Consider the following 23,649-nt stretch of genomic DNA (forward strand, 5'->3'; position numbering starts at 1 on the left):
CCAAGGACAAGCGCGCCCTCAAGTTCATCAAGAAAAGAGTGGGGACGCACATCCGCGCCAAGAGGAAGCGTGAGGAGCTGAGCAACGTGCTGGCCGCCATGAGGAAGGCAGCTGCCAAGAAGGACTGAGCCCCTCCGGAATAAAGCTTTGCAGAAAAAAAAAAAAAAAGAAAAAGAAAAAGAATAAGTGGATGGTGGATCAAGTCTAAATACTAAAGATGGCCAAACAGTGACAATCATATGATGTCGTTGCACTGGCAAATTATCCAACAATGGAATTTCCTCATCTTGTGGCTCTACCAGGCTTCCTGCCTGGGATAGAGTTACTTGGATCTTACAGCCAAACTTGCCCTTACTAACACCTCAGGGTTGAACCCAATTCCCAGCTCAGAATCCTTATTGTGAAGTTGTAGCAGTCAATAAGAGAGGCATTCCTGGCTCACAGCTTGTTCTACACAACATTATATGAGCATATATCGAGCACCGGCTATGTGATAGGCTGGGTGAGATGCCGAAGATGCAGTGATGCCCAAATCTGGGTAGAGTCCCTCATCTCAGAGCACTGACAATCTTGTGCAGAAGAACAATAAAATCATAGAACACTCATAAACAAGTATACAACTGCAGCTATAAAATATGCTCTGAAGGAAAGGTCCAGCGGGGTTCTGAAGCACATCAGGCAGTTTGGACCCAGGAAGTGACAGGGAACAGAAAGCTGAAAGCACAGGGAAGTGTTCACTAGAAAGAACGGGAGGAGCGAGGAGTGGAGAGTGCCCTGTGCGGAGGGAACAGTGTGCACCAGGCCCCCAGCTGGAGGTGGGGTGGATGCAGCCCAGAGCCACACCACAAAGTACTTTTCAGAGCGCAGGGCGAGTCTGACAAAGAAGGGTACTTTGGACTTCAGGGAAATAGCCTAACAAGATTTATGTTTTCAAAACATCGCTTTGGCTTCTGTTTAAGAAGGGATTTAGGGAGATGGGAAGATGTTGGCAGACTATGAAGAAGTCATTGTTGCCCAGATGAAAGGTGACGGTGACTGGGTAAGGGCCCTGGGAAGTGGCGATGACATTAGGGACACAGATTCTGCTTGGACTTAGAAGGGAGAAGCAACAGGCTGTGGCCACAGAGGGGATGGAGACATGAAGAGGCAGAAGGAGGGGTTAAGGCTTTAAATGCTTGCTGGGGTGGTGGCGCTGTGAATGGATGGGAGGTTGTCAGGTGTGGTTGGAGGCTTCTCAGAGGGGCAGAAAGACTTCAGATCCTGGCCTCAGGCATCGTTCTAATGCCAAACCAACACCAATATGGACATGGCCCTAGGCTTAACCCCAAGCATCAACTTGTACTGAACCTCAAATCCTGCTTCATCCGTGACCAACATCAATATATACCTAAACCCAGACCTAAACTTGAATTTCTGACTCCAGCTATTAATGCGGGCTAGGATCTAACCTCAGAGCGCTTCAGCCTTAACTCTTGATCTGACCCTGAACTCCTAACTCATAAGGCAAACTCAGCCTTGACTCAAACACTTACTATCTCTCCACCATAGCCCTAGTCCCAAAAGTACCTCATAGAGGACACCAACTTTAGTGTCCATTCCTGTCATATTGCAGGAAGCCCACATTGATTCCTGCCCATAAGCCCCTCCCTGGTAGCCACCCAATCCCGGTGTTAATGCTGTCCCTACTCTACCCTGGTTCTCATTTCCAATCTGATTTCTACTAAAATCCCAATTTCATTTCTGGTCCCAAAGGGAAAAGTTTTCACACGGCATCCAGTTTGTTATCTTCTAAATCTTCACCTCTGACTTCTCGCACACTCAATCCTCACTGCTCTCAGAATTTTGTTAAAAAAGGGAAAAAAGCCATGCTACCCTGGAGCACTGCTGTCATTCCCAAGTCACCAGATGTGTCTGCAGGTCCATCACTGTGAGAGTTCTGGTCCTACATATTTAACCTGGCTCTGTTGCTAAAGCCTGGTCCTCATGAGCAAAGGCGTTCACCGTTGTTTTCTTTAGCACCCATCTCAGACTACAAAACATAGGAGGGACCTGAATAAAAACTGATTTACAAGCCTCTGGCACCCACAGATCCACTACCCTTACGCTCAGCCTGGCTTTGATTTCTGAGCCATTCTATCATCCCATTGGAGTCGCAGAGAAAGAAAGTGTGCTTGCAAGCCAGCTCAATCCAGGTATGTTGCCCATCCTGTGACTTCATGTCTTTGAGTCCACAGCCCTCCTCCGATGTGGAGGAGAGCAAAGCTTACTTCTTGAGCCAGCTGGGAGGGTGGACAATTGAGGGGCATATATCAGGCCCTGAACGAAAACCAGGTTCTTTGCCCACCGCACACAGAAGGAAGCAGTTTCCATATCCTGTCTACGTGCACAGTGGTGTGATACGCGCTTCCCAGACCTCGGCTCTATTCTGCCTCACATCTGCTGAAGTAAGGATTTTCATCTTCACTTTATAGACAAGGAAACAGGGGCTGGTGAGATGGCTCAGTGGTCTAAAGCACCTACTTAGAACAAGCTTAGCAAAAGCATCAGGGACCCGCGGTTCAATCCCCAGCACCACATGCCAGCCAGCCCCGCCCCCTGGTGGGCTGAGCTGGCCACACACACACATAAATAAATAAATAAAATTAAAAAAAAATAAAAATAAATAATAGGTAATTGGTTATAGACAAGGAAACAGCAGTTTAAGGGCTGGTGAGATGGCTCAGTGGTCTAAAGCACCTACTTAGAACAAGCTAAGCTAAGCGAAGCACGGGGACCGCGGTTCAATCCCACAGCACCACATGCCAGCCAGCCCCACCCCCTGGTGGGCTGAGCTGGCCACACACAGACACAAAATAAATAAATATTAAAAAATAATAATAATAAAATAAAATAAAATATTTAAAAAAAGAAACAGCAGTTTAAGAGAGATTAGCTCACTTAAGAAAATTTGCATAGCTAAGGAGGAAGAAGGGTCAGAATTTGAATGCAAAAGCCTGTAGTATTACCACTGCACACACACACACACACACAAACACACACTCAGGAGGAAGTGCCCCATTCCACCCTCCCATGCTCTGAATCTCATTTGTCTCAAAGGACACTCTTAATGATGCATTCCCTGGGCCTGCTAATGGTGCTCACCCCCCACGTTGGTAAGAGCCTAAATTCCTGCCCCCTGTGTCCTCTGAGGTTAATATCAATACCTATTACTGAGTCCCACCCAGACACTCAGTTTCATACCTCCCTCACCCTCAGATTCGTGTCCTAAACCTTTGTCTGATGACTCACCCTCCAGCTCATGGCCACATATGAGAACTGGCATGTGACCATCCTGCCAGCTGTGCCCTGCCCTTAGGGATCCAGGACACAATGACTCTGGCACCTCCTAACTCAACCTCTGGGCTCTGATGGCCCATTGTTTTTGACTTTCTGGATTCCCTTCCTCCTTCCTTCAAGAACAACACTCCACTTCTTTTGGGGAGATGCTGCCTCATTTCCTGTAGTTCTGGTGAAACTGTCCATCATAGTTGTCTAATCCCACCCACCCACTTGGCTTAGGTCAATCCAACAAGATCCATGCTTTCTCCCTAGCAACCATGACAAATCAAAGGGGCAGGACCTGTTCGAGTTGGACAGTCAGAGCTGGAAACTGATTCGGACAAGGCATCTTACACATCCACATCCCTCATGGGGAATGGTCTTCTAGCAACCTTAGGCAGCCGTTTCATATCGCATGACTTCAAAAGGCCAATGATTTGGTCATTGGTAGCCTGCGCAGAACACAATCAAACAATTGGCCATTCAGTGACCTGTAATATGGTTTGATAAAAAAACATGAGCTGGACCAATTATATTTTTTCTCTGTCTGTCTCTATCACTTTCTATGGCAATACTTAGCATTAAAACTATGGGTGCTCGGCTGGTGAGATGGCTCAGTGGTCTAAAGCACCTACTTAGAACAAGCTTAGCAAAGCACAGGGACCGCGGTTCAATCCCCCAGCACCACATGCCAGCCAGCCCTGCCCCCTGGTGGGCTGAGCTGGCCACACACAAAAATAAATAAATAAACAAATAAATAAATAATTACAAAAAAAAAAAACTATGGGTGCTCTACCATTGAGTTATAGCCCCAACCCTTTTTATTTTGAGACATTTACTCACTAAGCTGTCCAGTCTGGGTTTAGATTAGTCCTTTGTAAGATTATATAGTATATAAATTTATATAGTACATAAATTTAAGAAAATTTATATTAAAAAAGAAAGAAAATTTATATTAAACTTTTGACTTATTGACAACTTTCTTAAATGCCTTTTGTTTCATATTTTAATTTGGACACCATGTTCCTTTTCCCCTGATACCCCTAAGCAGCTGACAAAGTGTGTAAAAAAAATTTCTAAACTTAGGAGGATTTTCAAAAGTATTATTTTCTTCCCTGTTTGTTGTTTTCATGATTGTGATTTGTCAATATTTACTGTACTTTTATGCATATCTCACAACTGAGAGAATTTGGGAGGAACTGCCCTAAATCCTTTTTGTGTGTGTGTGTGTGTGATAGAACCAGGGATTGAACTCAGGCCCTTGCGCTTGCCAGGGAAGTGCTTATTCCACTGAGTCATCTCCCCAGACCCTCCCCTAAATCTTTTAACACTCAGGCTGCTCAGAAAAACTAAACAAAAACTTTTTAAATCCACTTTTCACAGATTGGCCTCATGGATATTTGAATATCCTTTCTCCCCTAAAATATTCCTTCCAATCACTCAAGTCTTTCCAAAAAAGAAAAAAAAAAAAAAAAGAGTATCAGGAGTTATTTTGGGTACTAGAACTGACCAAAGAATCCAAAGGGTCTTGCTCTTTTAGATCTGCCACCAAGACAGACACCAAGACCTGCCCCTTCTGATCCACCCGTCCCTGCAGGGTCAAAACAGACAGGCAAGGAAGCAGCAGGGATGTGTTTATTGAGAGATCCACAGCTTTTTCTGCGATCAGCACCTGTTGCCCATGGTCTTCTTGATCCAGTCGAGGTAGCGGCAGATGTTTGTATAGACACCAGGCTTCTTGGGCCGCCCGCAGGGGTCTGAGCCCCAGGATGTGATGCCCTGGAGGACTCCGCCACACACCAGGGGGCCTCCTGAATCGCCCTGGAGGGCATGGGTAAAGAGCAAAAGACAAAACTTTCTTCTTGTTGTTTCTAGCATTTCTTTCTTTCTTTTTTATTTATTTACTCTCTCTCTCTCTCTCTCTCTCTCTCTCTCTCTCTCTCTCTGTACGTGTGTGTATGTGTGTGTGGCAGGCTCAGCCCACTTAGGGGCGGGGCTGGAGCAGCATGTGGTGTTGGAGATCAAACCATGGTCCCTGTCCCTGCACTTGCCTGAGCAGGCATTTTAGACTGCTGAGCTATCTCATCAGCCCACTTCTAGCATTTCTCTTAGTTCTTTAATGTGATTGGTCCCCTGTAGCCAGTGAGGATAAATGCAAAGATGTAGACAGGTTGTCTAAGGGTGGACAAAATGCAGAGCAATGAGGGGAGAGAGTGACTGAAGTCTAGAGGATGCAATCCAGAAAAGACTGGGGGGGATTATGTGAAGAGAACTGAGGTGATGTTTGCTCCACAAACTCCAGTTATCAGACAAGGGAGAAAGGAGCAGGATTCTTGTGGTCACAAAGACACACACCATCCATGATCCCCAAGGGACAACACAAGGAATCTTTGCAAAGAGCCCATGGCTTATATGGACGAGTGGAGAGATTTTGCTTTCACAGCAGTATCCCTGATGGAAATGAATCCATTCTTGGCCAGTGAGCAAGAAGGCATTGTCTCTAGGGATCCACTGTAGGTGATGGGGTGGAGCTTTAATGAAGGGGACAAAACCAGGAGACACCAGACCAGAGTTACAGCCAACAGGGAAGAGAATTGTGTACCTATGAAAGACCCCAAGGGAAGAGAATAGGAGTTCCCCGAGGCAACACTGTATGTTCCCAAGCCAGCTGCTGAACCAGCATTACCCCCCAAGGAGCCCATCATCTCGAGGCTCAAGGAGAAGTGGCTGACTTCCTGGCCAGTGGTAGTATGGGCACAGACTCCAAGTAGAAGACCTGGGAAGGGGAGCAGGCAGTTTGTCTAGCCTCCAATCCGACTCTCTCCTTTGCAGATACCTCCCCCCAGCTTTTGCAGCCTCCCTCTCTGCCTCTGATCCCGCAGGCCAGGCTTTCCAAGTGACACTGACAATCAGTGCTTCTGGTTCCTAGGCTGTGAGACCTTCAAGGGGAGCATGGCTTGTTCTGAACCCAACTCCATTCCGTAGGGAAAGGAATAACTTCCCTGGCTGCTAACTCTTGGTCATCTTCCCCAGTACTCTTCCCCAAGACATGAGCCTGTATGGGACAGGTGCAGGATGGGGAGGAGAGATTTCAGAAGCCACTCACCTGGCAGGTGTCAGCCCCATCGCTATTTCCTGCACAGACCATGCCATCTGTGACCTGGCCTGGGTAGGCCTCCTCACACTTCTTCTGGGAGAAGATCTCCACCTCTGCACAGTTGAGGGTGTCAGGGAAGTTCTCTGAAGGGGAAAAGGTCGTGAGAGAACGGCCCCTTGTCCATCTCAGTCTGGCTTTCATGTTCTTCTTACCACCCAAAGCTTGGCCATTTCTCAGAGGACTTCAGTTCTCCCAACACCGAGGAGAGCTATGCCCCTGGGGAAAGTTGGAGGTGGCCCCTTGTGTCACCTCTGACCCTCTCCCTCCAATGACCCTGCCCTGGGACCACCAGGTTCTCAATTTCCGATTGATCCTCCTTTCTCCAAATGTCACTTCCTAGAAGCCTCCAGAAGTGATGACTCTAATTAAAACACTACCCCTCTACCACTGTTTTTGCTATGCTCGCCACATAACTCATGGCAGCACTTAACTCTATATCATCTTTGGTTTTACAGGGATTTATTCATGTTCTATTTCCCCCACTTTGTATGAGACCTCATTAGAACAGAGACTTTGTGCCAGAGGCATGCTAGATGCTCAGTAAATAAGTACTGACTTAATTACTGAAAGTAGAATTAATCCCCTTATTAATCTTCATGGGACAGACATGAGGGGGAAAGCTCCTATATTCCAGGAACTGTATGTTTGCAATCTCATGTGAACTTCCCAACAACTCTATAAAGGAAGGATGCATTATTCTGTCATTCATCCATCCATCCACCCACCACTCATTATCCATGCAACCAGCCACGCATCCATCCCTCGACCCATCCATCCATTCATGCATCCATTCATCCATTCATCCAACAAATATTTACAGAGTAACTACAGTATATAGACACCACGCCAAGCTCAAGGAATGCACAGTGAAGAAAACAGTTGTAGCTTGGCACATACAAACCTATCAGATAATGACTCTCAATTTGCAGAGGAGAAACGTGAGGTTGGAAGACAAAGAGGGGCTCCCCACGGAAGAGAAGAGGCAGAGGCTGAACAGATCTCAGCAGTTGTGCTCCAACAGTAACACACCATCTCATTTGAAATAGGAGTAGGACACGCAGGGACACGTCTGGAGAGCCCTACTGCCTGTATGCTGAACCCCATTTATTTTCACCATGAAGTAAGATGAGGGCTTTTCTAGACTCTAAAGTCCCCAAGAGATGACTTCAACAGAAAAGGCAGCTGGGGAACTGCACTACCAAGTCTTGAGCAAGGAAGGATAAACTTAGGTCAAAGAGAAGAGGGGACAGGGACAGGATCCTGGGTTCAAGGACAGAAGGGGCTTAGGAATCTCTTTCCTTAGCCTCTGGGGAGCCCACACATCCTGAGTCTGTTAAAGAGAGTATATAAAGTCTTGTGTAATGAAATCTGTCATAGGGAAAGCGCTCTGCACCCACAGGAGGGATTATTTCAGCCCTGCATAACAGTGTGTGAGTTCACTCTCTTCGCTCAACACTCCCGCCAGGACCTCCAAGTCTCACTCCCAGGTGAATCCCAACTTCATAGTCACTTTCCCTTCTTTGTTTTCCCCTAGTGGAAAGAAGTCTGCCAATGGCTTGGGGTACTCTGAGCCAACCAGTGCCTCTCCTCCCTCCCAGTGGTGACCAAGCCCACTCACTACCTCGGGGGCTAGTGACAGTGCCCCAGCCTGATATGGTGCACTTCTGGCCAACTTTGGCACATCGGTCCGGCAGGTCAATGGGCTTCACTTTGGACCCCAGGGAGGCCTCCTTCCTCAGTCGGATGAGCATCAGATCATGATTGTGGTCATGCTTGTTGCTGCTGTTGAAGCAGGGGTGCTGGATGGACTGAGCCACAGAAATTTCTTGTTCCGGTTCATCTTTACTCTGCAGGCTGTGATCTCCCAGGCGTACTGTGTACTTCCTGGAAAAGGTGAGGGAGCTTGGGAGCTAGCCCCTCCTCAAGTGGGATTCAGCCCTGTCCCTTCAGACCCCAGGTCCAGGCCCAGCTCCTCCCTCAGACCAAGGGGTCCAGGTCCAGCTCCTCCCTCAGACTTCAAGGTCCAGGCCCAGCTCCTCCCTCAGACCCCAGGTCCAGGTCCAGCTCCTCCCTCAGACCCCAGGTCCAGGTCCAGCTCCTCCCTCAGACCCCAGGTCCAGGCCCAGCTCCTCCCTCAGATCTCCAGGTCCAGGCCCAGCTCCTCCCTTCAGACCAGAGGGTCCAGCTTTCTCCTTCAGGAGCTTAAGGCTCCAGCCCCTCTCTCCTCAGCTACCCCACTACCCCCACATTTACTCACATTTTTTTGCAGTGGGCTGCAGAAAGCACCCACCTAGGGCCAACCAGGACACCCCCACAGAGCAGTCGCTCGCCCTGGAACAAGGCCGTCTGCCACGGCTGTGAGTGGGCCTCACACTCATGGCCCTGCAGGACCTTGCTCCCCTGTGCCTCCGTATGCCCTGCAGCAAGAGGGTGAGGGTTGGGTCACCCTCAGGGTCAGGGCCAGGGCCACAAAGAACCCTGTGGAATCCAAAGGACGCAGGACCAGGACTCTGCATGATTCTGCACCCTCCCATCCCAGGCCTGCAGCCAAGCCGGGCCACTCAGATACACACATGCACCCAACTGGAGGGCTCAGGTAGTCACCCAGGCAACTATGCCCCAGCACATCCCCTAGGAGGGCCCAAGCCACCCTGCCTCTGTCGCGGGCTCCCCACCTCTCGGAGAGCCCCATCCCCAGCTTCCATCCTCCCCTTAGCCAGTGTGTGCCCCCATCCCAGGGATGCCACACCCTGCTAGTTCTGGGCCTGCCCCTGCCCCTCACCTGCCCAGGAGGCCAGCAGCAGGAGCAGGACCGCCCATGCCAGGCATGCACAGGGCAGGGGGCGTCCCATGGCGGGGCCTCAGAGCTGGAGAGGGTGGGGCAAGGCAGGAAGGGGAGGCCCGACTTGTAGCTCCCGGTTTGGTACTGGGGAGCAAGCAGAGTTCCCGGAGCTGTTGTGGGTCCTGGTGGATGAAGACGAGGATCTGGGTTCTGGGGTGTTAGGGAGAAGGATCTGGGAGACCCCGTGGCTGAATCTAAGTGCTGAGGTGCCCGGTAGGGTATCTCCCACCTTGGAACGCTGGGTCAGAGGATGGATGGCAGAGGAGGATACCGGAAGGGGCTTGGGGCTCAGTGTTGCAGGAGAAGGGGTTGAGGCCGGGCTCCTGCACTCTGAGGATGGACGGAGGAAGGGTCCCGGGGCTGAGGCCGGAGTCTGAGCACCTCCCACCTCACCTTCCAAAATCCAGGGGCGGGGTCACCTACTGATTCCGACTTTGTGGAAGAGGCCCAGACTGCGGTGCTGCCGGTTTGGTGCACGCGGCTGCAGCTTTTTAACCGGGAGTCCCCGCCCCTTCCCCCGCCTCCTCCCGCAACAGAGCTGGGGAAGCCCCTGGGAAACCCAGTGCTGACAAGCAGAGGGGCTGAACCGACATCTTGGGAAGAGATGGAATCTCGGACTAAGAGGTAAGGGGCGGAGAGCTCACAGCTGGGGTTCCCGGGAAAGAGCTGAGGCTGAGGGAGTGGGAGGTTTGGGGTCCGGACCCCTGAACCTGAGGGAGGAGGGGCCGGAGCCGGAATTCTTACGTCCTTTGGAAGGTAGGGCAGGGAGCTGGGTCTTCTGGGCGGAGGGGGCTGCTGCCAATAACCAGGAATGAAAAAAAGGCGAGTCCTCCGAGGGCGGACGAGGCCCGCCCGCCTTGGAGGTGAGGGATCTGGGAAGGCAGGTTTGGGAGGCACTGTGACCTGGTTTCCCCTTGCAGGGGAGTGGCGGGTGCAGCCCCAGCAGGGTTCAAGGGCCTTGCTGCAATAGGGATGACGGAAACAGACCACAGGCTGCATTCACGCGGGGTTCAGGGGGACCCCGTCCTTTGCCCGCCCTCCACCACCCACCGGGCGCCCTCCATCCACAGTGCAGGCAGAGGGAAGGCGCGTTTATTGTAAAATCGTCCTTTGGCTCAGAAAAGCGTGGCGTCCCGCCCCAGCTGCCGCATGATGTCCCGGGTCAAATTCAAACCCAGGACACGCCCACGGCTGCGTTGCAAGGGGTGGAGCCGATACCGGCGTGGGCGGAGCTGCTGCGTCGTGCCGTCACGGGGCGGGACCTCTTGAGAAGGCGTGACCAAAAGGAGTGTCGTCCAGCGGAGAGGTCCCATTGGGCAAAATTAGGGGGCGGGACCACATGGTAGGCGCGTTCCTTGGGGGCAGAGATGCAGTTGGACTGTTCCAGGGACTGACGTTCATTCTCCCTGCCGTCCTAGGGAGGAACCTAGCCCCACCCTGAGGGGGTGTGACCATGCCGCAGTGCAGAGGCGGAGTCAGTGTCCAGAGTTTGTCCTCCAGGTCCAACCTAGGTCCAAGGCAGACTATTTCCACCTAGCCCTTCCGTGACTCCTTATGAACTGTTTTCCTCCATGGTTTTTCTGATCCAGTCGTTATAATGGCATACGCTAGTATAGACGGTGGGTCGCCGGGGTTTGGAGCAGGGCTCTCCACCCCCAGACACCACGCCCGCCAGGGCCCCATTGCAAACCAAGGGGCCCCCAGAGTCACCCTGTGTGTGGGAAAAGAACAGAGAAACTGTTAGGTCGGTCTGTTCAGCTCTATTGTGAGGTGCGATCCAAATGTACAGTGAATATTTAAAGCTTTTATTCCAGTCGGAGGCATTTTGCTGCCCATCACTCTCAAAATATTCCCCTTTGCTTCCAACACACTTTTTGCCCCGTGGTTCCTGCCACTTTCTGGAGCAGTTCTGGAAGTGCTCTTTCATGAGTGTCTTTAGTTGTGTTCTCCTCGCTGCCCCGATGCCCTGATTCAATTCACAATGTTTACCTTTCATGGTTGTGTGGGCTGTGGGCAGGAGACAGAAGTCAAATAGTGCCAGCTTGGGGGAATAAGGTGGGTGAGGACAGCCAGTGCTTTTCTGAGCCTGCCTTTCTTTGCATGGCACTTAGCAGCAGTGTTCTCCTCATTTTTTAATCACTTCTTTCAAATACACTCAAGAAAGAGGACCTCCAGGACTGAGGACTTCCAGAATGGCTTCAGAAAGCGGCAAGAGCCATAGGATAGGTGTATTTGAAGAGGGGGATTCGTCGCAATGTGCCTTTTACTGTAAGAGTATTTTAATGTAAATCTTCACTGTGTTTTTTGGTCACCACTTGTACGCAGGTCACATTCTCCTCCTCAGTACCCAGCAGTGTGGCTTGCGGGTCTCTTCTCCCTCACACCCAGGAGTAAAGGCTCAGAGAGCTGCACCTCCCCAGGACCGAGCCTGGACTTTCAGATTCAAGAGTCGAGGCTTCCAGACCTCCCTTCCTCCAAGGCCCAGTGCCCTCCATAGGCCCAACTCCCATTCCCCACAGCGGGGTCTCACCTGGCAGGAGCCCAGGCCCCCTTCCCAGCGACCTGCACAGATCATGTTGTCTGAGATGTGGCCCGGATATGCCCAGTGACAGAGCATGGGCTCGAGGATGGTGATGTCAGCGCACTGCAGTGTGAGCGGGAACTTCACTGTGGGGAAGACGTCGCTGAGGTCAGCGGCTGTCCCCCCACAGCAGCAGCCCCCGGGAGGGGAAAGACAGTCGAAAGACGGTGACATAGTCACAGGACAGAAGAGTAGCAGAAGGACAGGGGAGGGAGGAGAGGGCCCGAAATGCAAGAACCAGAAAGATTCAGAGAAGAGACAAGAAGAGGCACATGTAGGATTCGCATGCGGGAGAACAGACCTCTTCAGGGAAAAGATGCTCAGAGGACACAATGAAGAAGTGTGGAAAAAGAAGCTCAGGGACATCAAGCAGGAGCACACAGTACAATAAAGGTACAAATGATCACCGATAGGGATGGAGGCATAGAGGTACTGGATACAGATAAAGCCAGGGGTGGCACTCTCAACAGAGACAGCTAGAGAAGTAGAGCACACCTACGCGTCTCCACAACCCTTAGCTGCAAACCGAAGTGGATCAAGGGACTTTCTGTGTAAGCAGTGTGGCCATCCAGCAGATAGTGGGGAGAGCGGCAGTCTGTACTGGTTTCCCAGGGGTTTGCTATTTAGGGAACTTTGCCTTTTCAAGAGACTCCAGAAACCTGGTTTTGGTTTAAGATGCCCCAGGTTTAAGGGACCAGCAACAACCCACTGGGATTTTATTTAAAGCCTGAAAACTTATACCGGTTGGCTAGCAGGGTGCTGATGTGGGGCTGTGAGGGATGCGCTTTGTTCCAGGTCTAAGATTCACATTTAAGCATCTCAATTTAAGCATCTCTGAAGTCAAGATGTGTCTTCCGGTCAATGACAGCACGCTGCCCACAGAACTTTGCTTTCCACCTCCCCTACTTTTAGCAGTTTATAGCATGATGCCTCTTAAGGTTGGGATGTGATTGGTAGAAACAAAGGGAAAAGGAGGAGGGAGAGGAGACAACAGAGAACAGACCCTGGGCTGAGATGGCCTGGGCCAGTCCGTACCCTTGGGACTGGACACCGCCCCCCAGCCTGAGATGAGGCACTTAGTGCCTGGGGAGACGCAGGTCGTGCTAATGTTGAGGGGCTGCACAGCAGGCCCCAGACGTGCCCGCCTGGGCAGCCGGATCAGCATGATGTCATGGTTGTGGTCGTTGGCGGTTAGGTCTTTGTTGAACCCAGGGTGGGGGAAGAATTCTGTAGCCAGGAACAGCTTCTCTGGACCCTCCCACTGCCAGAGGTGGTGCTCCCCAAGACGGACCCACAGGTACCTGTTGGGACACACCTCAGGGGTCAAGCCCAGGAGAGGCAGGGGTTAGGGGCTTCTCAGCCCATCTCCTCTTTCTGCCCATCAGCGTGGAATATGGTCTTCCATATGCCCCACACCCTCTCTGGGTCCCTGCTCCCCATTCTGACTTATTTACCTTGCTTTTGTAGCTCTCTGAAAAAAGTATCACCCTTAACTTACCATGCACGCAAAGTGAGCCTCCTTTTACACTGCCACATCTGGAGCCTCCATGGTGACCTGGGTCCTCTGGGAACCTTGTGGGCCTCTGGGGGCCCCACCTGTCACACAATAACAACTCCACCCCTATCCCCACAAGTCTGGTAGCTTCTGTGGTAGTGACTCTGAGGATGCTTTGGGTGGGTGGGTGTGTGTGTGTGTGTGTGTGCGTAAGGGGATGGAATATGGAAAATCCCCTAATTGGGGGTCATCTGTAGCCTTAAACTTTTTTATTTCTCATATCCTTCACTTACCCTGACACGTCTTTAGTCTTAACCTTAGGCCCTTTTGTTCAGTCTCAGCCCAGGTATTTTGCTCTGAACGGTTGAGGACCCTCTGGCATCTACACTTCCATTACCCAGCTTCGGAGCTCTGACACTGGGCACTAGGCTAGTGACTGAGAATTGTTTCCCAAGTCCTGAGCGTGAGATGTTACTTTTTTTTCTCTGTCCTTCTTTGAGACCCTTGAGATTCTGGCTCTGGGCTGGGGAAGTGACCTCCTTCACTCCCATTGTAGCCTCTGATTTCTTTCATCTCTGTATCACTCCTTCCTCTTTTGTCTTTGGAGCTAAATCTAAACGTTGTTCATCTAGCCTGAATTGCAGGCTAGAGTTAAAAGAGAACATGGAGTTGGGCATGATAGGAAATTCCCACACAGCAGCCCGTGTCAGCTTCTGGGCTGTATTATTGGATGGAAGAATATGAGAAGAGGGCGGATGGCCCTCACTCGGAGATAATAGAGAAGGGATGCCTGCTTCATGTGGAGTCTACAGTTCTACCATTTCTAACATTCTAACACTCTGCTTTCCGTGATTCTTGAATTTTAAGACACTCAAGCTTGAAATTTGTGGATCCAAGGTTCTAAGAGTCTCTACTTCTATATTTCTCTGACTCAAAAGCCCCCAAGATTTATCTGCATTAAGTCTAATACTTAAAAGATTTTAGCGTTCTGTGATTCTGAGACAATAAGACTAAAATGTTACCATCAGAGAAATCTGACAAGCCTGTAGTGTAAGAATTTCTCCAAATTAAAACTTCCTAGTTTTTAAGACTGGACTCTTATAACTCTGGTATATTAGAACAAGTTCTACAGATTCTACATGTTCATGAAAACTGCCCTCCAGAATTCTCTCAGGCAAGATTCTAGGATTCTGTGGGTGATATTGTTGCTCCAACATTCCAGCACTTGAAGTGTCTATATTCAGTGAACCAGTAACACTCCAAAACTAAGTTTCTAAGACTGTGCTAGCCAGAAGAGCCCACCAACACCTGCAGTGTGGCTAGTTGAAATTCAGATTGTCCTATGTGTGAAACTCATGCCGGATTTTGAAGTCTAACTATTAAAAAAAGAAGAAGAAATGGAAAGAGAACTGTGGCATTTGTAATTATTTAAAAATAGCTACATGTTAAAATAATATTTTGAGTATATACAGTTAAATCTATCATTAAATTCCTTTTATTAATTAAGTTGCTCAGATTGGGCTTGAACTTGCATTCGTCCTAGAAAACTGAAGCTTATAGTGGTAAGTGGTATAACTTTTCTCTTAGACCGCACTGGTCTGGACCACTAAGATTATTCTGATCCTTGCTGGATCTATGATTCCAGGATTTCATAGGCTCAAGGTTTTACGATTCTATAATTCTGGTTTTCTCAGGGTCAGAGGCTTGGATTATTATTATTTTTTTTTACTTTTTATTTTTTGGTGGAAGTGGGGATTGAACTCAGGCCCTTGCGCTTGCCAGGCAAGTGCTTACTCCACTGAGCCATCTCCCCGGCCCCAGAGGCTTGGATTGGATCTTAATAGCCTACACTTGCGACCAGAAGTCTCTCAGACTCTCTGAATCTCTCAGACTCTCTCAAAACTCTTAGAAACAGGTATTTCAGGATCTGAGATTTGGGGATCTGGAAAGGTTACCCCTGGTAAGCCTGAGTTGGATGTGTGGCATCAAATGAGAAGGCTCTGCTTTTTCTGCCTACCCCTCCTTCTTCTAACAGGGAAACCCCCTCCCCAGCCCTCTCTCCTGGCACCCTAGCCCCTGCCCAGAGTAGCCCCTCCGGGTACTCACGGCTTGCGGCAGTGGGCAGCTGTGAGCAGCCAGCGGTCACTGATAAGCGTTGCCCCACAGAAGAGCCGGGTGAGGAAGAAAAGGCCAGCCTGCCAAGGCTGTGAGTTGCGGGCACATTCCTTAGCTCCAATAGCCCGAATGTCTGCCCAGCTGTGCCCTGGGTGGGGTGAGGGTAGAGAGGCCAGTGTTAAGCAGGCTGGGAGAGAGGACAAGATGCAGAAGGCCAGGGCTGGGGTGGTGGGCCGGGTGGTGGGGAGACCGATGAGCTGGCTCAGAGGGCCAGCAGGGTGGGAGGCTCACCGGCCAGGAGGGAGAGCAGAGCCCAGGTGAATCCTAACTTCATGGCCTCTACGCGCTGGGTCCTTGGCCAAGCTTGGTATGAGCCCATCTTTATGGTAAGCCATGCATGGCTTCCTCCTCCCTGAGGCCGCCCCAGTGATTAAGTAGGGTTGAGAAATGACCCCGGGAGGGGAAGCCCCAGGGCTGTGGAGGCCTGGGAAGGGAGGTGGATGCAAGGGACCCCCAGTTGGGGGTGAGCACCTTTCAGGATGAGCTGGCCCTGGTTGGAACAGAACTACCTGCTGCAGGAGAGGTGGGGCACACAGGCTGTGGGTGCCCCCATTCCCCCCACCTCATACTGAGGGATCTAGGTCCAGAATCTTTTGTGGCCTGAAGGAGGAGGAACATTCCAAAGGGGGTATGAGGACCTGGCAGGTTTATTCTGGGTGAAGTGGGGTGTGCCTGGCCAACTTCACAGCACAGAGTAAAGGGGTTCAGGGAGTCACCCAGAGCAAGTAAGAATGGGAGAAAGATCTGCTCAGAGAGAAGAAGGAGGCTCACGGGAGGGAGGGAGACCCAGAAGGACTAGGGTGAGGAGGAGGAAAGACAGGCAGAGAGCTGTTGGGAAACCTGGTCCCCTGAGGATTAACCCACTCCTGTCATGACCTGTTCTGGTCAGTTTCGCCCCCCCCCCAAAGACCCAGGTGTCCCACTATGAGGGAAAAGCACCCACCCCTCTCCCTAAAGCCCCTTCCTTGCAAGTCCTCCTGATCTCCCCTCTCGGCTCTCCCCTCCCCATGCTGTCCTTGCTGTCATTCCTTCTTCCCTTCCTCTTCCCCATCCTCCTTCTCACCAGATGAGCAGCCCCTGGAGGGCCCAGCCCTCATCTGACTCATCCCATGTCCCCAGGATCACCCAGTTCTGGGCTAGGCTTCTGGAACTCCTCAGAACATGTTCATTGAATGAGCAAATGTCTTTTTTTTTTTTTAATAGCTGTTTGTGTGGGAACTCCTCCCCACCCCTCATGACCCAACGTAAATGCCCTCCTCCACGATGTCTTCTCCGATTTCTCCTGCCAAAGTTGATCTTTGCCCTCTCTGGGCATTCAAAACCCACATCCAAATTACAGTGATTAGGGCAGGCCAAATAGCTCAGTGGATTAAAGCACCTACAAGCAGGCTCAAGGATCTGGGGTTCAATCCCCAGGCCTGCTGTGTTGGGCGACCCCCAGGGCGTGCTGAGACAGCAATTGAGACTGGGCATTGTGGCACACGCCTGTAATCCCAGCTCTTAGGAGACTGTAAACAGACCACTACGAGTCCAATCTAATAGTGAGACCCTCAACACTCTGTAGACCCTTCCCCAAAATACAAAAAAAAAAAAAAAGAAAGAAAGAGGGGCTGGTGAGATGGCTCAGTGGTCTAAAGCACCTACTTAGAACCACATCCCCAGCCCTTTCTATTTTTTGAGACTGAATCTTACACAGTTCCCCAAGCTGGGCTCCAAGTTGCCACCCTTGTGCCTCAGCTTCCCAGAGTCCTGAGGTTACAGGCGTGCAAGGCTGTACGTGGCTCCTACTTATTCCTTAAAACCCCACATAAATGTCCCCTTGTGGGAAGACCCTTCCCTGATTCTTTCATCACCTCTTCCCTTCCTCTTTCCCATGTGGTACACCTTCCTGACACCCTGTGGTACACCTTTGCCTCCTCCTCTCTTACAGAGCTGAGCAGCTGAGCAGTGTGTGTGACCTGTTCATTCAACAGTGTACCACCCGGCACTCTGACAAGTGCTTGGAAGACAATGCGTGAGCACCTGAGCCCCTGTCCTCATGGGCTTCATGTGTATGCACGTGGAGGGAGGGCACAGAGACCATCCAAAGGGAGTAGCTGAGTGAAAGAATCCAGCTGTAGTGGTTGCAGGGCAGAAGGAAGCAGAGTGTGTGGGATTGGCGAGTCCCCAGCCAGGCAATCCAGGCAGGTCTCCTGGAGGAGGCCACATTGAGGAAAGAGCTGGATGACAAGAGCAGAAGGCTTTCTCCCACACCTGACAAGCAGCTTCCTGAGGGTAGGAGTTGGCTGGCCCCATCACTGGCACCTGGCAGAGGGCGTGAGTCATAACATGTGGCAGCGAACGGAATTTAAACATGAGTCCCCCAGGGAGTTCCCACCTACTTTGCTTCTGGTCCTAGGGCAACATCCTCATCTGAGAGACCAGGCTGACATTTCCTGGGTGTGCTCCTGGGTCATGATGGTGATAAACCAACTGAAGGGAGGGTGCAGACCTTGCCTGTGTGTGGGTTCTGGGAGTAGGGGCCTTGCTGTGCTTGTTCCCATGTCCCTACCATGCAGTGCTGGGCCCAGTATAGAGCATGTTCTTGAGAAGTAGGTGATTGAAAGGGGGAACAGAGAGCTGGCAAACATAAGGTTCTGAGTTCTATCCCCAGTACCAAAATAAAGGGGGGCCAGAACCGGATCACCTCCCCCGACAAGCTTTGGAGGTGCCTATGTCCAGCTTGGGTGCTGGCTGCAGCATCCAGGCTCAGTGGAGATGCTCAGTGCCCCCCTGGCTTTGCCTGGATTCTGTGTATGACACCCCCACTTGGCTCCAGCCAGTGGGAAATATTTGGACAAATACTTAGAGAGAGGAGGACAGTGTCTCCTGAGCTTGCAAGACAAAAATCTCAAAGCCACTTAAGTCACAAGCCAACCAAAGAAACTTCAGACAGAGGCTGCCGGACACAGGCATTGTAACCGAGGCACACCTGCCCTCCAGTTTTGGAGGCATAGTAGGTTTCCTTGAGTTCCTGTGATCCCGTGCATGTACAGGATGTGCCAGGTGACTCACACCAGGCTAGCTGCACCAGGAGTGGAGGAACAGGTGTTGGGTGGACTCAGAAATGGGAAAAGGTGGGAGGAAAGGAGGAAATCAGTAAAAGGTGCTTCCTGAGGCCTGGGAGCAGCACTGGGAATATGCATGTCCCTGGAGACAGGGTTGGAGGCCACCCCTGTGCTGTTCACCCCAGATGGAATCCTCATACCTGAACTAGGACGTGATCAGGATAGATGATGTTCAGTCACCCTCACCCATCACTGAGTTCGAGCTTATATGACAGTGACCAGAAAGAGTCACACACGCATTGCATCATTGTCTCCTCAATATATGTCTGAGACATAGACACTTCATTGTCCCCATCTTGCAGATGAGGAAATCAAGGCCCAGAGAGGACAATGAGCTTGTGCCACATGGCAGAAAGTGGTCTAAGAAGCCTGGGGGGCGGGGGAACTTGATGGTGTCTCTCTGAGGCTGAGTGACTAGGCCAGCTGGAACAAAATTCTGCCACTGCTTCCTATACATGGACTCCAGTGTGAGCAGTGGAGAGAAGGCAGGGGTGAGGGAAGGGAGTGTACGGGCAGACAGGCTTCTGTGTGCAGGGAGAAGGAGGGCAGGGCTGCAGGGGTGCAGGGCCCGGGTCAGTTGGAACGGATGATTCTCTGGATCCAGTTGGTGTATTTGCAGATCTGAGTGTAGACTGCCGGATGCTGGACAGAGCCGCAGGGGTAAACACCCCAGGAAAGGATGCCTTGCAAGGTCTCATCACACACCAGGGGGCCGCCAGAATCACTCTGTGTGAGGGTGGGAGGAAGAAGAGACCCCAGTGTGAGGCCTGCCACCTTGGGGTGTGAGGCAATGAAGGGGCAGTAGGGGCAGGACGACTGGAGTAAGGCGGATAGAGATAGAGACCTGGAGGTGGGGAGGCATGAGGCGTGGTGTTGGGGTACACTGGGGTGGTATGGAGTGGACTCTGAAGTGTGCATGTCGGGGTGGGAGAATGGAGATGCGGCAGGGCTATACTTGGGACTGTGGCTTATAGTAGGTGCAGGAAGCAGGGAGATCTGGAGATAGGGCAGGCAGGGGGCTGAGGACAGGGATGAGGAGAGGTTAGGGTTGGGACAGGCTGGGGTTAGGGATGGCTGGGGCATGGAGCTGGGGGCAGAGGCAGGGTATCTCTCGCACAGTCGCCCTGCTGTCCCTCCATGAGTCAGAGGTGCTTCCCGGCCCAGCTCTACCTGGCAAGGGTCCTGGCCTTCGTCCAGTCCAGCACAGATCATGTTGTTGGTGAGCACTCCGGGGTAGAAGACCTCACACTCTCTCAGGCTCAGAAGAGTGACCCTGGAACAGCTCAGACTCCTGTTGTACTTCACTGACGGGAGAAAATGCCAGGTCATTCCGGGGCCAGCGCCTTCCTCTGGAACTCGATTGTCCAAATGCAAGACTGTCTCTCCCAGGCCTCCTCCTCCTCCCTCAGACCCGGTGTCTGGGGCCCCGTCTTGCCTCTCCGGCTGCTTGTGGTCCCCCAGCCAGCCACATGGCAGTTGTCTCTCAGGGTGGTGCAGCTGAAGGGCAGCCGCAGGGTCTGGGCACGAGGCCCCAGCACAACGGGCCTCCCCAGCTTCAATAGCATGATGTCGTGCTCATCCGTCCGCCTGGGCAGGATGGGGCCCGAGCCCTGGTGGTACTTGGGGTGAATAAAGGCCTCAGTAGTCAGGCGTAGCTGCTCTCCCTGAAGCAGCAGCAGGTGGTCATCCCCGACTCGAGCCCACAGCTTCCTGGGGAAAGAAGGGCCACGAGGAGGTGGGCCATTCACATAGACAGGGACGCACTGGCTGAATCCCTGGCATGAAGTGGGATGGGAGAGTCTCAAAGACGGAGGGGCTAGAACGCTTGGGTCGGAGGAAGGAGGGTTTGGAGAAGGAAGTCCTGGATGTGGGCACAAGGAATCCAGTGGGCTTCTGGGGGCTGTGGGAATCAAGGGCTAGGGCGGGACTCCCGGTGAGCGCCCCCTTTCCTTTTTTATGACATCCCGCCCTTCATCCACGGTGGAAACTCCTGCGGCATACATCTTCTTTTAGTTCTAAATTCTCCACCACAGGCCACTCTGACTTCTGTCCTGCCACGGACATATACGGACCTATTTGCTAAATGGAACCGGCCCGAGAAAGGCCACACTGCCCCCTAGTGGCCATAGCAGACGCCCTGCCTCTGCGAACTCCAGGACCAACGCCACCCCGAGCTCTGAGAGCACAGGGTCCAGGCCCTTCCCTCCTTCCCCGGGCTGTTAACCCCACTTCCTGAGTCGCACCCTCGACCGACGCGCCCTACTTGTTGTTCCAGCAGTGCGCAGCCGTGAGCACCCAGCTGGGGGCCACCAGGACGCCTGCGCAGTGGAATTTGAGGCCGTTGAAGAGCGCCACCTGCCAGGGCTGTGAACCGCGTGGGCACAGGCCAGGGGACACCGCTCGGTCGAAGCCAGTGTCGTTTCCAGGCAGCTGCGCCTCCGAGACTGGAAAAGGAACAGGGGCGGGCATTGATCAGAACAGGCAGGGTAAGGGCAGGGGTTGGGGTCAGGGCCACTGGACTCGACGGGGTAGGGGCGAAGCCAGGAGGGAAGTAGGGAACCGTTTGAACAGAGTAGAAGTGGGCGAAAATGAAAGGCGTGGCAGTGCCAAAGGCGGGGACAGATGGAGAGAGACGGCTGGGCGCGGAGGAGCAGGGCCGCACGCACTTAGGGCGGCAGGAGTGGGGCCCTGAGGGGGCGCAGACGCTGTGGAGCAGCGGTGAGGCGGGGACAGAACGTGACCAGGAGTGAGGGGCAGGGGCGGGGCGAGAGCACAGAGGGGCCATAAAGGGCAGAACGCAGCGGGGAGGGGAGGCGATAAGATGGGGGGTGATGGGGGTCATAAGGGGGGTGATAAGGGGCGGGGAAGAACCCTGAGCGTCGATGAGGAGGCGTGGATAGAGCCCGCGGTTATGGGGCTTGGCCAGAATCAAATGCTGTGGGAGAGAAAGGGTGGGAATATCCCAACGGGATTGGAAAAGGGGCGAGGGCAAAAAGAGGTAAGATTTGGGAATAAAATAGAGTAGAGTAAGAAGGGGCAGGGACAGAATGAGGAAGAGCAGGAGAGAGGAGAAAATCTTTGGTGAAGAGAGAAGGGAAGTCGTTATCTTGGAGGGGTAAAAGGGATGGGGCTGGAATGGGGCGGGATGACCAGGGACAAAGCTGGAAGAGAAGCGTGAAGGACACCAGGGCCGCCCCGCTCCCGGATGCTGAGTGGGGGCTGGGGTCGCAGGGGGAAAGATAGGTGTGACGGGGTTGGTAATAGAACCTTCGCCGCCCCCGGTCTCGGCACCTCCCGCCGCCCCCTGCGCCCCGGCTCACCCCACAGTTGCGCCATCAGTAGCGGAAGCAACAGCTTCCCCAGGGCCCGGGGGCCAGAGGAAGCAGAAAGGTGGAGGTGCAAGGATCTCATGGCCCGGACCTGAGCTGGAGGGCAGGAGGCGAGTTAAAAGACGACCCTAGTTTGGCTCGCCTCGGCCACTCCTGCTCGCTGGGATTTTGGTTAAGCTGCAGCGGACCACCGCAGGGACAGTGAGCTACAACAACCCTAATGGGTGCAGTTACCCTAATGACGCTCCCCTGGTTTTCTCCTACCTTCCTCCCCAGCTCCAGCAGGGCGCTCAGTGAGCCCACGTGGCCCTGGCTGCTTGCCGCGGCTCCCCGCTGGGGTCACTCTTTCGCAGATGGGGGTGGGGGGGAATTAGGCTCTTAGCTAGTGGAAGTCCCTTCCCAAACCTCACAGCTGGATGACTTTCCTATCCCTTAGATAAAGAAATTGCGGCTCGAATAGGATTCCTTCCCTTGGGTGGCCTGAGGGGTCCCACCCATCCTCTCCACCCACCCTAGCCGAGGTGGGGTGCATCCCCTTCACCTGAAGTCGCCAATAGGAAGAAGGGAGGAGACCTGGAGAGGCGCCTCTACCCTGCTGTGTGGGTCGCTAGAGTCCTCTGTCCAGGGACCCCAAGCCAGACCTTCCCTTTTAACCCTGAACATCCCGGAAGTTTCCCCTCCCCCCCTTCACTCCCTCCCTTTCTCCTTAATTAAGTCGTGGGTGGGGCTGGCATCTAACCTGGGCCCCAAATTCCTTCTCTGGGAGGGGCTCTGGAATATGGGCTTCTCCTAGTGCCCCAAACACCTTTTTTGGAGCTGGATAACTTGGGGATTCCCCTCTGCTATTTCAAGAAGTGCTCCCAGGTGCATGTGTGGGAGAATATGGGCCCCCAAGGAACCTGGGTGGTAGGCGATAAGAGAGAGGAAAAATAAACAGAGAAATGCATGCCTGGCGTGGCTGAGTGAGAAACACCAGAACGCGGAAGGGAAGGAAGAGGGACACTGAAGGGGAGGGGCAGAGAATAGCTGGGAAAGGGATGCTAACAGTTTGGGGAGCAGTAAGAACTCAAGGCTAAGACATATACAGGAAAGGAGGCACACAGAACAGGCACAAAGGGAAGGAGGCAGGCTGTTGAGTTGACCTCTGTGAAGTGACCCCTCCCCTCTTGGCAGGGCTGGAACAGCAGTGGGTTCATTTTCTTGTGTCCAGGGATACTGGCCCGGTGCTTTGGGGTTGTGGCAGTGCATTACACAGTGTGTGGCCATCCGTGTGTCTTCAGGTCACACACAGGCCCATGAATCACAGGAGGCCTGGTGTGCAAGAGGTGCCACCTCACCTTGGCCAACTCCCTTACATCAAGTGAAGAATGGGAAGCTGACGGAGGACCGTGACTCACAAGAGGTCACGCAGTGAGACCGCCACGCATCCTGAAAGCCCCAGTTCCAGCACTGGGCCCTTCACTCCTCTCCTGCAAGGTGAGCCGAGCAGTGGAAAAGATCACGAGGTCTGGATTTTTTTGGTGAGATATCCATCATGTCTGTCAAGAATTAAGTTCAGGGGCCGGGGAGATGGCTCAGTGGAATAAGTGCTTCCCTGGCAAGCGCAAGGGCTTGAGTTCTATCCCCAGTTCCGCAAAAAAAAAAA

General features: G+C 52.5%; 3 protein-coding genes across 7 annotated transcripts; all 3 read right to left on the reverse strand.

The window, feature by feature from the left end:
• Positions 1–4,935: 4,935 nt before the first annotated feature.
• On the reverse strand, positions 4,936–9,327 carry Klk8 (kallikrein related peptidase 8). Of its 2 annotated transcripts, XM_004644658.2 has the most exons (5): positions 9,258–9,327; positions 8,733–8,892; positions 8,097–8,359; positions 6,425–6,558; positions 4,936–5,139 (listed from the first exon to the last, which is right to left on the reverse strand). In XM_004644658.2, exons 1-5 carry the CDS (start codon positions 9,325–9,327, stop codon positions 4,984–4,986), a joined length of 783 nt encoding a protein of 260 aa, XP_004644715.1. In that variant the 3' UTR covers positions 4,936–4,983. The 2 variants fall into 2 exon arrangements, with proteins under 2 accessions (XP_004644715.1, XP_023560678.1); XM_023704910.1 differs by lacking the exons at positions 8,097–8,359; positions 8,733–8,892.
• Positions 9,328–10,869: 1,542 nt separating this feature from the next.
• Klk9 (kallikrein related peptidase 9) lies at positions 10,870–15,842 on the reverse strand. The gene is made up of 5 exons (XM_004644659.1): positions 15,800–15,842; positions 15,500–15,656; positions 12,934–13,199; positions 11,848–11,984; positions 10,870–11,028 (listed from the first exon to the last, which is right to left on the reverse strand). The coding sequence occupies exons 1-5, from the start codon at positions 15,840–15,842 to the stop codon at positions 10,870–10,872; spliced, it is 762 nt and encodes a 253-aa protein (XP_004644716.1).
• A 3,082-nt stretch (positions 15,843–18,924) lies between these two features.
• Positions 18,925–22,627, reverse strand: Klk10 (kallikrein related peptidase 10). 4 transcript variants are annotated; one of them, XM_023704870.1, is made up of 6 exons: positions 22,546–22,627; positions 21,996–22,100; positions 20,939–21,119; positions 20,111–20,385; positions 19,846–19,979; positions 18,925–19,401 (listed from the first exon to the last, which is right to left on the reverse strand). In XM_023704870.1, exons 2-6 carry the CDS (start codon positions 22,084–22,086, stop codon positions 19,249–19,251), a joined length of 834 nt encoding a protein of 277 aa, XP_023560638.1. In that variant the 5' UTR covers positions 22,087–22,100; positions 22,546–22,627; the 3' UTR covers positions 18,925–19,248. The 4 variants fall into 4 exon arrangements, with proteins under 4 accessions (XP_023560638.1, XP_004644691.1, XP_023560640.1 ...); XM_004644634.2 differs by having other exon boundaries at positions 21,996–22,095; positions 22,546–22,612; XM_023704872.1 differs by having other exon boundaries at positions 22,516–22,601.
• Positions 22,628–23,649: the final 1,022 nt, after the last annotated feature.

The sequence above is a fragment of the Octodon degus genome, unplaced genomic scaffold (assembly GCF_000260255.1).
Source record: "Octodon degus isolate 3935 unplaced genomic scaffold, OctDeg1.0 scaffold00206, whole genome shotgun sequence".
NCBI lineage: Eukaryota > Metazoa > Chordata > Mammalia > Rodentia > Octodontidae > Octodon > Octodon degus.

What these genes read in the sequence shown, in the direction of transcription:
- Klk8 (XM_004644658.2), bottom strand. Translation starts at nt 9,327, where the DNA reads ATGGGACGCCCCCTGCCCTGTGCATGCCTGGCATGGGCGGTCCTGCTC. An exon ending in GCTGCTGGCCTCCTGGGCAG is followed by an intron (nt 8,893 to 9,257) that starts GTGAGGGGCAGG and finishes CTCTTGCTGCAG; the next exon opens with GGCATACGGAGGCACAGGGG. An exon ending in CACTGTCACTAGCCCCCGAG is followed by an intron (nt 6,559 to 8,096) that starts GTAGTGAGTGGG and finishes TTTCCCCTTCAG; the next exon opens with AGAACTTCCCTGACACCCTC.
- Klk9 (XM_004644659.1), bottom strand. Translation starts at nt 15,842, where the DNA reads ATGAAGTTAGGATTCACCTGGGCTCTGCTCTCCCTCCTGGCCG. An exon ending in TCTGCTCTCCCTCCTGGCCG is followed by an intron (nt 15,657 to 15,799) that starts GTGAGCCTCCCA and finishes CACCCCACCCAG; the next exon opens with GGCACAGCTGGGCAGACATT. An exon ending in GGGGCCTGGGCTCCTGCCAG is followed by an intron (nt 11,029 to 11,847) that starts GTGAGACCCCGC and finishes TCCCACACACAG; the next exon opens with GGTGACTCTGGGGGCCCCTT.
- Klk10 (XM_023704870.1), bottom strand. Translation starts at nt 22,086, where the DNA reads ATGAGATCCTTGCACCTCCACCTTTCTGCTTCCTCTGGCCCCCGGGCC. An exon ending in GACCACAAGCAGCCGGAGAG is followed by an intron (nt 19,980 to 20,110) that starts GCAAGACGGGGC and finishes TTCTCCCGTCAG; the next exon opens with TGAAGTACAACAGGAGTCTG. An exon ending in AAGGCCAGGACCCTTGCCAG is followed by an intron (nt 19,402 to 19,845) that starts GTAGAGCTGGGC and finishes ACCCTCACACAG; the next exon opens with AGTGATTCTGGCGGCCCCCT.